Raw genomic sequence first — 13,004 nt, 5'->3', positions numbered from 1 at the left:
CGGCTATTGCGCAAATACTGGGTGCCTATGATGCTCGATATGACAAGGCGAGTTATTGGCGCCTTTAAATAACCAATGGCCACCCTGTTCCCGCGGCGATCGATCTTTTGGACCGGAACGAGCTTGCTCAACTACTGGAGCTTGACGAGGAACGCCACCTCCACATGAAAATGTGGCTACAACAACATCGGCTTGTTGTGAGCTCTAAATACTAAAAAAGTAACCTCGAAAAAGAAAACCTAAGTTAGGAATTCCGTGCTTCTTACAAAATTCTTGTTTTCCATGCCACGCCCCTAAGATGGTTCATGTCTGGTATTGTGCCCCCACCTAAGAGCTGGTATCTATCAGACGCGCAATCCGAGCAATGACACAGGAAACACCCCAACGTCTCATCATCTTACACGCATGCCCTACACATGCTATCGGTACATCCATACTGGCATATTTTTATACCCTCAACCATAAGATGGGGGGTATACTAATTTCGTCATTCTGTTTGTAACTACTCGAAATATTCGTCTGAGACCCCATAAAGTATATATATTCTTGATCGTCGTAAAATTTTATGTCGATCTAGCCATGTCCGTCCGTCTGTCCGTCCGTCCGTCCGTCCGTCTGTCTGTCGAAAGCACGCTAACTTCCGAAGGAGTAAAGCTAGCCGCTTGAAATTTTGCACAAATACTTCTTATTAGTGTAGGTCGGTTGGTATTGTAAATGGGCCATATCGGTCCATGTTTTGATATAGCTGCCATATAAACCGATCTTGGGTCTTGACTTCTTGAACCTCTAGAGTGCGCAATTCTTATCTGATTGGCACGAAATTTTGCACGACGTGTTTTGTTATGACATCCAACATCTGTGCCAAGTATGGTTCAAATCGGTTCATAATCTGATATAGCTACCATATAAACCGATCTTGGGTCTTGACTTCTTGAGCCTCTAGAGTGCGCAATTCTTATCCGATTTGAATGAATTTTGGCACGACGTGTTTTGTTATGATTTCCAACAACTGTGCCAAGTATGGTCAAATCGGTCCATAATCTGATATAGCTGCCATATAAACCGATCTTGGGTCTTGACTTCTTGAGCCTCTAGAGTGCCCAATTCTTATCCGATTTGAATGAATTTTGGCACGACGTATTCTGCTATGATATCCAACAACTGTGCTAAATATGGTTCAAATCGGTCCATAATCTGATATAGCTGCCATATAAACCGATCTTGGGTCTTGAATTCTTGAGCCTCTAAAGTGCGCAATTCTTATCCGATTGGCATGAAATTTTGCACGACGTGTTTTGTTATGATATTCAACAACTGTGCCAAGTATGGTCCTAATCGGTCCATAACCTGATATAGCTGCCATATAAACCCATCTTGAGTCTTGACTTCTTAAGCCTCTAAAGTGCGCAATTCTTATCTGATTGGAATGAAATTTTGCACGACATGTTTTTTTTATGATATCCAACAAGTGTGCCAAAAATGGTTCAAATCGGCTCATAAACTGATATAGCTGTCATATAAACAGATCTGGGGACTTGACTTCTTGAGCTTCTAGAGGGCGCAATTCCTACCTGATTTCGCTGAAATTTTGCATGACTTTTTTATTTTTTATTTTTTCTTTCAACCACTGTGTCAAATAAGGTTTAAATCGGTTCATAACCTGATATAGCTGCCATATAAACCGATCTGGGATCTTGACTTCTTGAGCCTCTAGAAGTCGCAATTATTATCCGATTTGCCTGAAATTTTGCACGATGGATCCTCTCTTGACCATCAACATACGTGTTTATTATGGTCTAAATCTGTTTATAGCCGATACAGCTCCCATATAAAATGATCTCTCTATTTTACTTCTTGAGCCCCCAAAGGGCGCAATTCTTACTCGAATTGGCTGACATTCTACACAGGTCTCCAACATATAATTTAATTGTGGTCTAAACCGGATCATATCTTTATATCGCTTTAATAGCAGAGCAAATCTTTTCTTATATCACTTTTTGCCTAAGAAGAGATGTCGGGAAAAGAACTCGACAACTGCGCTCCATGGTGGAGGGTATATAAGATTCGGCCCGGCCGAACTTAGCACGCTTTTACTTGTTTTATGTTCTTACGTTGCACTCAAAAAGACCCAAATAGAAAAGTACATCGGATTGGCATCTGGCGAACTAAACAACCACTATGTTGGCGAGATGAAGTGCGGAATATGATTTTATAGCCATTCTTGGTTATCAGAGCTTTATGTGACAGCGCAGGATCTGGCTGGTACGTCCATGGTCTACGGAGATAGAAAATGGCTTAGGGTGGACTTTCGTAGTCTGAAACTCTCATACATGCGCTCGGTTAAGTCAACAAGGTCGTTTTTGGAGTTTGCGTGCAGGTTACAACTCGTTGTTGGACCGACTCAGAGTATAGCCAAGGCAAACGATGTATTCCGAAATTTAGATAACTTTCACACATTTTTCTGTTCGAATCACACAAAATAAAGGTCTATTATGATACAGATAAAGGTCTATTATGACATATGATGGCCTGCGCGGTTGCTAAGACATGAGGTTTTTAAGCGTCATGCTCCACATAACCTAACATACAAAGATCGTAGAATAACATTATAGCCGACTCCACACAATTCCTTTTGAACAATGCGAATATTAGGTTGACGATTTAATGAGAAAACGATTTTGTATTATAAAAAAACATGTTTTAACTGTGCGTTTGGCAACTTAAAATACTTGTAGCTTCTCCTCAACCCCACTTATTGTAAAAAAAAAATTAATTTCAGTTGATATTTCAGTTATTTAAATATTTTTTATTTTATGCCGCATATCATTTTATCTCCATTACTTTGTGTACCCGTGCTTCTAGAGTAATTTGGTAATGTGTGGCATGTTACTGCGCTGGCCGTTGTTATTTGCGAACGTACTGGTGTGTTTTGTTTCCTTTTCACTTTTGCCCTCAAATCAATTTGTTATTATCATGCAAACAAAAAGTTCAAATAATTGTTTGTTGTAAGATCCTTTTTTTGTTTTTTTTTTCTAAGGAAACTCATGAGGAAAATTTGGGAAATGTTGAAACTTTATTAACGTGATAATAAGCAGTTCATTTTAGGGGAAAAGTGAAACCGGGAAAACACACTATAATTCTTAACTCAAAATTCTTATTAAAACCTCCAAATTGTAAAAAAACACAATTCAACCGACTTATTGCTTTTTTATATATATTGGGTTGCCCAAAAAGTAATTGCGGATTTTTTAAAAGAAAGTAAATGCATTTTTAATAAAGCTTTGAATGAACTTTAATCAAATATACTTTTTTACACGTTTTTTCTAAAGCAAGCTAAAAGCAACAGCTGATAACTGACAGAAGAAAGAATGCAATTACAGAGTCACAAGCTGTGAAAAAATTTGTCAACGCCGACTATATGAAAAATCCGCAATTACTTTTTGAACAACCCAATAGTTTTTCTTCCATCTTACTTTAATTAGTTGTTGTATTTTTGTTCATGCATCTTTTTTACTACCTATTCTTTCGATTATTAGGCTATTTGTGCATTTTTAGGAATTTTTATTGTTTCATGGTGTAAAACTAAATCTAGGTATTTATTTTTACTGATTAAAGCTTAACAAAAAAGAAGGACATTTGTCAAGTGGATTAAACCACTTGATATGATAAAAATAAAAACATATTTTATCCTTCATTTACTATTAATGAATATTGTTAAAGTTAGTTTTTTTTGCTCCCATACATCATAAGTCATTACAAATAGAAAAAACGCATAAACCTTAATTAGGCAAAAAAAAAACAAACAATACTCTATTAGACATTTTATCGCAGATCAGGATTCTCATCAGCTGCTTTTTTAATGCGCAGCAATATGGTGGTGTACCATTGATCCAAACGTGAAATGCTATCATAATCCTTGATAGCATCGGTGAAGCCATCAATATTTTGATCTTCCAAATGCTCGCATAGCACCTGTAGCGCAATAAAAATTTGGGCCATACATGGAGGTCAGACCAAGCAAAAAGCCACTTTGAAAAATAAATATAATCATAAAACCACTTACCTTAACCAATTTATATTCCCTGCAGTCTTGAAACGCTGGATATTGTTGACAGTATTTTTCAATAGCATGCTGGGCATTTAGTAGATCAATGCTTAAATGACACAAAGCAGCACGGAAGAAATATTCCTTGGCACTGTATTTGAGCAATGAACTTTCAAGTGATGTAGCAGCCACCTGGAAAAAAAGAATGGGGGTCTGAGTTGTTTTACGATTCTTTTTATTTGTTGAGCTTACCTGTTCATATATTGATATGGCTTTTTCATAATCTTCTAATTGTGCTGCATATTGTGCTACTTTTAACAAACACTTATTGGCCGAACTGGTGGACTCTTCACCCTTAAAGTAATCGGCTGCTTTTTCATATTGTTCTATGGCCTTTTGCAATGTATTAGGGTCACCTTCATACATCTCGGCAATGCTTTGATGATATTTGGCTGCCATTGTAAATCTACCCATATCGGTGTAGATATCAATTGATTTTAATAGACATGCCACGGCACTTTCCACATCGACCTGGAAGAAGGAACAATATAAAATAATAATAAATAGAGCCTTTTCCAGCAATGTTATTGAAAACTTTTCGGGGCACGGGATAACTATGAACACCACATATGTTAAAACTTTGAGCTTCGAACTGTTTGCTGTTCATCGTTATCATGAGCTCAGTTGAGAGCGCCCGGTAACCACCGGGTGCATCTAAAGATTGCGGATAGTAGAATGCTCCATACGAAGTAGCAGCAACTGGAGTCGCGAAAAATCAGCTTTATTGAGTGGAGAGTCTCAGTTAGAAGGTGACGGTATCGCCTTATAGGCACTCAGTTTTTGCACAACGTCCTAAATTGACCACAGGAACACGAATATGAAGTCCGTTTTTGGGACTCCGGGACTCCCTCATTAAGTGAAATAACATTGAATATAGGCATATTGGTACTCAAATTAAAGAAATTTTTGAGTAGAATACGAATTTAGTGGAAAAAAGTCAATCCCGAGGCTGCAGGGCATTGAAAACTCCTTTTAATATAATGAAAATATGTACAGCCATCGTAAGCGTTACCAGAAATTAAATTGCGCGTTCTTTGGGATTTTTTGAAAAATTTTTGCCAATTGCGCTATTCAAAAAAAAAATAAAACGAAAAAAATGCATAAACATCGTGATTTTTTTATGGTAAATATGTATTTTTTTTAAATAGCGTCGCATGGAAAAAAAATTTATAAAAATCGCGCGATTTTTTTTCAAAAAAATTTTGGCACATGGCGCTTTAAAAAAAAACCATGTTCGTTTCAACGGAAAATTTCCTTTAATTTGAGTCCAATATTTCCTATATTTGGCGTCATTTCACTTGATGAGGTGGAAGGCTCCCAGACCCGAGCCCCAAAAACAGTCTTCGTATTCATGTTCCTGGGATCATTTTAGGGGGCATGCAAGATATTACGTTTTTTGCGATTTTCCCCGTAAGCTGCACTTCAGCCAGGCAAGGGGTTGGTGCCTTTAAATATCCATTTACAATCACGTTCCCGGCGATCGATATTATGAACCGGAACGGCTTTGCTCACGTATAGGAGCTTGACAAGGATCCCTATATCCACGTACAGGGATCCTTGTCAAGCTCGTATACTTTCTTTTAAAAAATCTGCAATTACTTTTTGGGCAACCCAATATATTTGACCGATTAAATATGGTATGGACTTATAAAAAATTTTTCAAACAAAGTGTAAATTTTTTGATATAGAAATTCGATATTTGACTGATTGAATATGGTATTGACTTATAAAAAATTTTTCAAACAAAATGTAAATTTTTTGATATAGAAATTCGATTTCCTTTTGTATCACGGCAAGTGATTGGTAAACACGGCACATTTTTCGTTTTACCATATATGTCACAAGTTTCCCTTAAGCTGAGTATTCTGTTCAGCTTTTCAGACGGAATGATGTCAAAATCCATACAAAAAAATGTCGGAAAATTGCTAAAGGAATTTTAATGGCAACGTTTGACACCATTGTAGGCAATATTTTTGTTTTATTGTTTTCAATGGTTCGTTTCTTCTTTGTGCTTTTATTTGCGAAAAAATAAAACCATAAGTGCAGGTAAAACCGTTTTCGGTATGAAAATAAAAACAAAACATTACTGTCAAATTTCGCTAGCGGAACAATTAAAGATTTCCGCGACTATTCCGAAAGCAACCGGCATCATTTTTGTCTTATTTCATTGGTTTTAATTGTTCGTTTTTCTTTATTTGCGGAAAAAATAAATTAAAAAGGGAAAACAATAAGTGCAGATTAAAAACATATTTTGGTATAGAAATAAAAACACTTGGTTGCTGTCAAATTCCGCTCGCGGAACAATTTAAAATTTCACCGACTATTCCGAAAGCACAATAGAATACCAACCCTTAATGGAATATTGGGGCAACATTTGCAGTAAGCTCTTTGTTTAGGTTGGGTTTTAAGACAGGTAGAGTAGGTATAGGTTTACAAAGTGGATGAGGGTGGTAAACTGGGACAGAACGTTAGTTCTCTTTATCTAGCATTTCCAGGCCTTTACAATTTTTCAGAACGAAAAAGGACAGCGAGACTCGGTAGCACTTACCTTTTTGTAGCAGTTTGATGCATCCACGTAAGCAATGCCAGCATCATGACGACTTCCTCCTCTGGCATGTAAGTTTGCAGCTTCACAAAAACACTCGCCAGCTTTTGTCCAATTTTTCGACATTTTAAACATGTTTCCAGCACGTTGATAACATTCTATGGCCTCTTCCACTTTATTAGAGCTCCTAAAAAAATAATTGAATTAATGCACTTCAATTATGAAATGAGGGTTTCTAAGGGAGACCAATAAAAGGTAATGTTTAGCCACAAATCATCTGTGCACAAAAGCGCAATGAACGATTTTCTACGGCACCAGCTGTATGCTAAATATACTATCAATGAACAATGGATATGGTGGTATGACTAGAATTGTGGAAATGATCAGAATGTTTTTGTTTTCAGCAAACTAGCAGGTAACATCTTGTTTGGAATATATAGGGAGCAAAACAAAAGAATTGTTTCTTTACGTATATCTCGTTATTAAAATTTGGCAAAAAAACAAGAACATTAATTATACCAACCCAAACAACATTCCAAAGAAACTTTTTTGTTGTGTTAACTTTTTGGCAGCTTCAGCCATTAACTGCAAAGCTTTTTCCTCATTATCACCCATTGTTGTTTTTTAGGTTTTGTTTTATTTTAGTCTTTAACTAATAATCAATTAACTGATGTAGGAAAACCAAGATATTTTCAATAATATAATTCCAATTGTCCAAATCGATGACGTCTTGCGAAATAAAAAAATATATTTCTCACTTCTGGTTGATTTGACAGTTTACAATAAGCTTTGGTTAGAGCCGAACGTATTGGAAGGAACGTAAGAGTCAGCTGTGGAAAAAACGAATGATCTGAAGGGGCTTTACATATGCAGAATTTAGGCAAAGCAACTATTTACAATAGGATGTTTTATTTGACATTCTAGAGGATTCGCTAGCTAGTATTATATTCGTTTAATCATTGAATAAATATGTTGCGTTCTTCCTCTTATAGTTTTGTCATTCAAATTGAATGATGACAACATATGTTTTAAAAAACGTCGATGGTAAGCGGCGAAATGATTAGACGCTTAGCTTATCGGGTATAGAATTTTCTCCATACAAACTAAGCGAGAAAATCCGCTTAATGGCTAAATAAAAAGACAAATATTTTTACGGCCGTATTCACAAAACTTAATAAAGTCTTAAAAAATTTTCATTTGACAGTTCTATAAAGGAAATCTGTCAAATAAACCTATTTCAAATCTACGTTAAGTTTTGTGAATACAGTAGTGGAATTCAGTAAAGTGTTTTAACGAAAATCGTTTAGTTAAAAAGCGATTACAGAAAAGTTAACTAATTTGGTATTCAGTTGACACTTTTAAAGATAATCGACATCAATCAGCTGTTTTTACTAACGAATAGAAATTCGTTAACTAAACGACGGACAATTACTTGGTATTTACTTTAACGACATAAATGACGATAAATTAATAAGCGTGGTAGCGTGCGTTTCTTAATATGGGGAAAAATGTCCCCCAAAAGTAAAAAAAAGAAATTAATTAAGGGAAAATTTCAGACTTTTGTCGATTCCTCTTTGTGATTTTCCAAGGCAAATTTAAAAAGGTGGTCTCACGCGAACAGCTGTTTACAGCCGGTCAAGTTTGACAGTATTAAGATGTTATATTTTTTGGCATTCTCTTTGTTGTTATCTTCTCATACTCTGCCCATTTACGCACACGCATACACACACGCACACAAATGTCTTTGTGTGTGTTGGCAAAACGACGATCAGGTTGACGACAAGATGGCGGATTGCACCATATGATTTGTGGTTGTTGTACAAATGAGACCACCTTTAATTGTTTCGCCATGGTGTTTTTCGTTTTTATACCCTCCACCATAGGATGGGAGTATACTAATTGCGTCATTCTGTTTGTAACTACTCGAAATATTCGTCTGAAACCCCATAAAGTATATATATTCTTGATCGTCGTGACATTTTATGTCGATCTAGCCATGTCCGTCGGTCTGTTTGTCGAAAGCACGCTAACTTTCGAAGGAGTAAAGCTACCCGCTTGAAATTTTGCACAAATACTTCATATTTGTGTAGGTCGGTTGGGATTTTAAATGGGCCGAATCGGTCCATGTTTTGATATAGCTGCCATATAAACCGATCTTGGGTCTCTAGAGGGCGTAATTCTGGTGCGATTTGATTGAAATTTTGCACGTGGTGTTTTGATATCACTTCCAACAACTGCGCTAAGTATGGTTTAAATCGGTCCATGTTTTGATATAGCTGCCATATAAACCGATCTTGGGTCTTGACTTCATGAGCCTCTAGAGTGCGCAATTCTTATCCGATTGGAATGAAATTTTGCACGACATGTTTTGTTATGTCCGTCGGTCTGTTTGTCGAAAGCACGCTAACTTTCGAAGGAGTAAAGCTAGCCGCTTGAAATTTTGCACAAATACTTCATATTTGTGTAGGTCGATTGGGATTTTAAATGGGCCGAATCGGTCCATGTTTTGATATAGCTGCCATATAAACCGATCTTGGGTCTCTAGAGGGCGCAATTCTGGTGCGATTTGATTGAAATTTTGCACGTGGTGTTTTGATATCACTTCCAACAACTGTGCCAAGTATGGTTCAAATCGGTCCATAACCTGATATAGCTGCCATATAAAGAGATATGGGGACTTGACTTCTTGAGCTTCTAGAGGGCTCAATTCCTATCCGATTTGGCTGAAATTTTGCAAGACGTATTTTATTCTTACTTTCAACAACTGTGTCAAATAAGGTTCAAATCGGTTCATAACCTGATATAGCTGCCATATAAACCGATCTGGGATCTTGACTTCTTGAGCCTCTAGAGGTCTCAATTATTATCCGATTTGCCTGAAATACGACGGATCCTCTCATTACCATCAACATACGTGTTTATTATGGTCTGAATCGGTCTATAGCCTGATACAGCTCCCATATAAATCTATCTCTCTATTTTACTTCTTGAGCCCCCAAAGGGCGCAATTCTTATTCAAATTGGCTGACATTTTACACAGGTCTCCAACATATAATTTAATTGTGGTCCGAACCGGACCATATCTTGATATCGCTCTAATAGCAGAGCAAATCTTTTCTTTTATTCTTTTTTGCCTAAGATGAGATGTCGGGAAAAGAACTCGACAAAAAGAACTCCATGGTGGAGGGTATATAAGATTCGGTCAATATTTTGTTGTTGCACTCAATATTTTGTTGTTGGGCAACTGCCACTACCTGTAAATAAATATATCTTGGATGTTGGTAAGCAAAATGCTATCCCCGTTTAGCTCAGCGGTTCTTATCGCCGTTTATTTGAACATACGGTTTCATAATTAAATTTGAATTACAAAACTAAAAGAGGAAGAACGCAACATATTAATTCAATGATTAAACGTTCTGGAATGGAATCAATTATGATCTCCGAGAAACATTTATTTGAAATTAAAACTACTTATTTGGTTTGTTTTGTTCAGGGAAATCGGGTGGTAAATAAAGCATTTATGGACTTCAGACCCTTTATTGGCATATGGGTCTATATAGCAGCTATATACAAATATGGTCCGATTTTTCCCGTTCAACAACTTTACCTCCGTGCAGCAAAAAGACGTATCTGTGCCAAATTTCAGCTCAATATCTCAGTTTTTGAAGGCTGTAGAATGATTACAACAGACGGATATACAGACAGACACACGGACATCGTTAAATCGTCTTAGAAAATTTGACAATCCGAAATATATATACTTTGTGGAGTCGGAAATTGATATTTCGATGCGTTGCAAATGGAATGACTAAATGAATATACCTATCAGTATTTAGTGCAACTCTTAATTTTTTAGTGTGTTACCAGTTCGATGAAAAAACTTTAAACCATTGCAGGCATCATTTTTATATGTTTTAGTGATGTCAATGGTTCGTTTTTCTTTATTTAAGGCCGGTACTATATTCGGGTTTCGCGTTGAAACTCCATTTAAAAAAAAATAAATGGAAAAATTTGCCGAAATGTGTTCGCTTCGTCATAACTTGTTTTTTCATCTAGGGAAAATTTGCATTGCGGGACGCTTTTGATCGCTCAGCATGGTTTTCCGGGGTTCGTCGACATACATATCTGAGTTCATTAGAATCTCCAACAATAAAAAAAGGAAAAAGGCGTTAAGCTCGGTCGGGTCGAACTTTGGATACCCAGCACCTTGAGTATATATGTAAACCACCTTTCTTCATAGTCCGTTGAAAAATCCATAATTTATGCTCACATAGCAGTTATATCGAAATATGGTCTGATTTGGAAAAAAAATCGAGACGGACATTGAGTGGCCTAATAAGTTCAAGTCATTGTTCAATTTTGTAGATCAAAATATTGGTGTTTTTGGTAGCCATATCCAAATATAGACCGATTTGAACAATATACGAGACGGATGTCGAAAAGCCTGAAAATAATTGCACCTTTTATGGGCCCAAAACCTTAAGTCGAGAGATCGGTCTATATGGCAGCTATATCCAAATCTGAACCGATCTTGTCCAAGTTGACAGGGCTAATACAACCCACTGTCCCAAATTTCAGCAAAATCGGATAAATAATCGGACAGTAAAAGTGCCTTTTATGGGCCCAAGACTTTAGATCGGTCTATATGGCAGCTAAATGGATATAATGGACCGATCTGGGCCAAATTGCAAAAAGATGTCAAGGGGCCTAACAAAACTCAATGTTCAAAATTTTGGGAAAATCGGATAATAAATGTGGCTTTTATGGGCCTAAGACCCTAAATCGGCGGATCGGTCTACATTTTTAGGATGATCAAGATTATATATACTTTATAGAGTAGGAAATGGATATTTGGATGTGATGCAAAAGGAATGACAAAATGAATATACCCCCATCCTTCGGTGGTGGGTATAAAAAGATGCTGCAAAGGCTTTTGTAAAGTTGTGCTTAATTTACCTTTACCATTGAAAATATTACAAGATCTAATTATTTTTACAAAAAAAAAAAAAAAACTGCGCTCGTTTCTTTTTATATAGTTTTGTTTCATTATTTATCAATTTCGAAGGGGTGGGTTTTGTTTGAAATCACAACACATGCATGAATTCTCGTAAGATCCACACTGTACACATGCACGTAAGCAGCTGATAAATTGGTTTGTGCCATAGTAATTTTTATATTCAAATGGCAATATTTTGGCCAAAGAATCCAAAACAAAAGTCATATATGGTAACCTTGTCAAACCAATGAAAAAAGGATTTTCTGAAAATTTTCCCAAAAAAAAGTAGTTCCAGCCTTTAGGCGGTCAAATTTTTGGACACTTCCTTATTGACCTTTTAGTTTTTATTTGCATTACCATGTGTAGCAGCCGCAAGATCAAAAGATTTACGATTATAAACGTGTACATTATAAATTAAAACAATTAAAATGTGAAAAATGTAGAAAATGTGACTAAATTTTAAAATTCCAAATAAAGCATTTGACGTTTCGGTGGGATTTGGGTACAACTCTGGAAAAATTCCATCAGCTGGGTTTGTGGCTTTACCTTGTATAAATTTGTCCACCATTTGACCCATGGCGGATTTAATAAGGTGTTTTCACGCGAACAACTGTTAACAGCTGGCCACGTTTGACGGTGTTAAGATGCCTGATTTTTGTTTACAATCTCTTTGTTGTTATCTTCTTTCTCGCATATTCTCTGCTTATTTACGCACACGTATACGCACACGCACACCAGATGTTCCATTTGATCCGATGTTCCACACATGAGCAACAAATAAGTGTTATGATGTAAAAATACAAATATAAAACACATTTGAAGAAGATGAGTTGTAAAACAGGATGCACTTGTAGGGTGAGGTCATGCGAACAGCTGAGTACAATTTTTTTTATATTTGTTTTGATTTTGCAGTAAATCATGTCAAAGGCTGGATAACACAGCTGTGATTTTTTTTTTAAATCTTATAAAGATGGTCTATTTTATCCGATATTCCACACATTAGCAACAAAACAGTGTTATAATGATGCAAGTACAAATAAACATTTGTAAAAGTTAAGTTGTAAAACAAAGTTTATTTCTAAACCCACTTTGACATTTGAATTTACAGCATTTGCCACTCAAGGTAGTTTCGTTGGGGTAGATTTTTGTTTTTGCCAAGGCGGATTTAATAAGGTGGTTTCACGCGAGCAGCTGTTAACAGCCGACCAGATTTGACAGTATTAAGATGTCTGATTTTTGTTTCCATTCTCTTTGTTGTTATCTTCTTTCTCGCATAATCTCTGCTCATGTACGCACACGTATACGCACACGCACACAAAATTCTTTGTGTGTGTTGGCAAAACGTCGATCAGCTTGAT

The 13,004-nt window shown here is 36.4% G+C and overlaps 1 protein-coding gene across 1 annotated transcript; it reads right to left on the bottom strand.

Moving 5' to 3' along the window:
• Window positions 1-2,773: 2,773 nt before the first annotated feature.
• On the bottom strand, window positions 2,774-7,405 carry LOC106090089 (alpha-soluble NSF attachment protein). The gene is made up of 5 exons (XM_013256165.2): window positions 7,174-7,405; window positions 6,654-6,837; window positions 4,298-4,576; window positions 4,064-4,237; window positions 2,774-3,972 (listed from the first exon to the last, which is right to left on the bottom strand). Exons 1-5 carry the CDS (start codon window positions 7,263-7,265, stop codon window positions 3,823-3,825), a joined length of 879 nt encoding a protein of 292 aa, XP_013111619.2. The 5' UTR covers window positions 7,266-7,405; the 3' UTR covers window positions 2,774-3,822.
• Between the last annotated feature and the right edge of the window lie 5,599 nt (window positions 7,406-13,004).

The sequence above is a fragment of the Stomoxys calcitrans genome, chromosome 1 (assembly GCF_963082655.1).
Source record: "Stomoxys calcitrans chromosome 1, idStoCalc2.1, whole genome shotgun sequence".
Lineage (NCBI taxonomy): Eukaryota > Metazoa > Arthropoda > Insecta > Diptera > Muscidae > Stomoxys > Stomoxys calcitrans.
Note: the sequence above shows the minus strand (reverse complement) of the source record. Positions and strands in the feature narration are given on the sequence as shown.

Excerpts from the sequence above, each read along its gene's own strand:
- LOC106090089 (XM_013256165.2), bottom strand. The coding sequence starts at position 7,265 with ATGGGTGATAATGAGGAAAAAGCTTTGCAGTTAATGGCTGAAGCTGCC. Across the intron at positions 4,238-4,297 it reads CCATATCAATATATGAACAG|GTGGCTGCTACATCACTTGA; the intron begins GTAAGCTCAACA and ends CTTTTTTTCCAG. Across the intron at positions 3,973-4,063 it reads GGGAATATAAATTGGTTAAG|GTGCTATGCGAGCATTTGGA; the intron begins GTAAGTGGTTTT and ends ATTGCGCTACAG.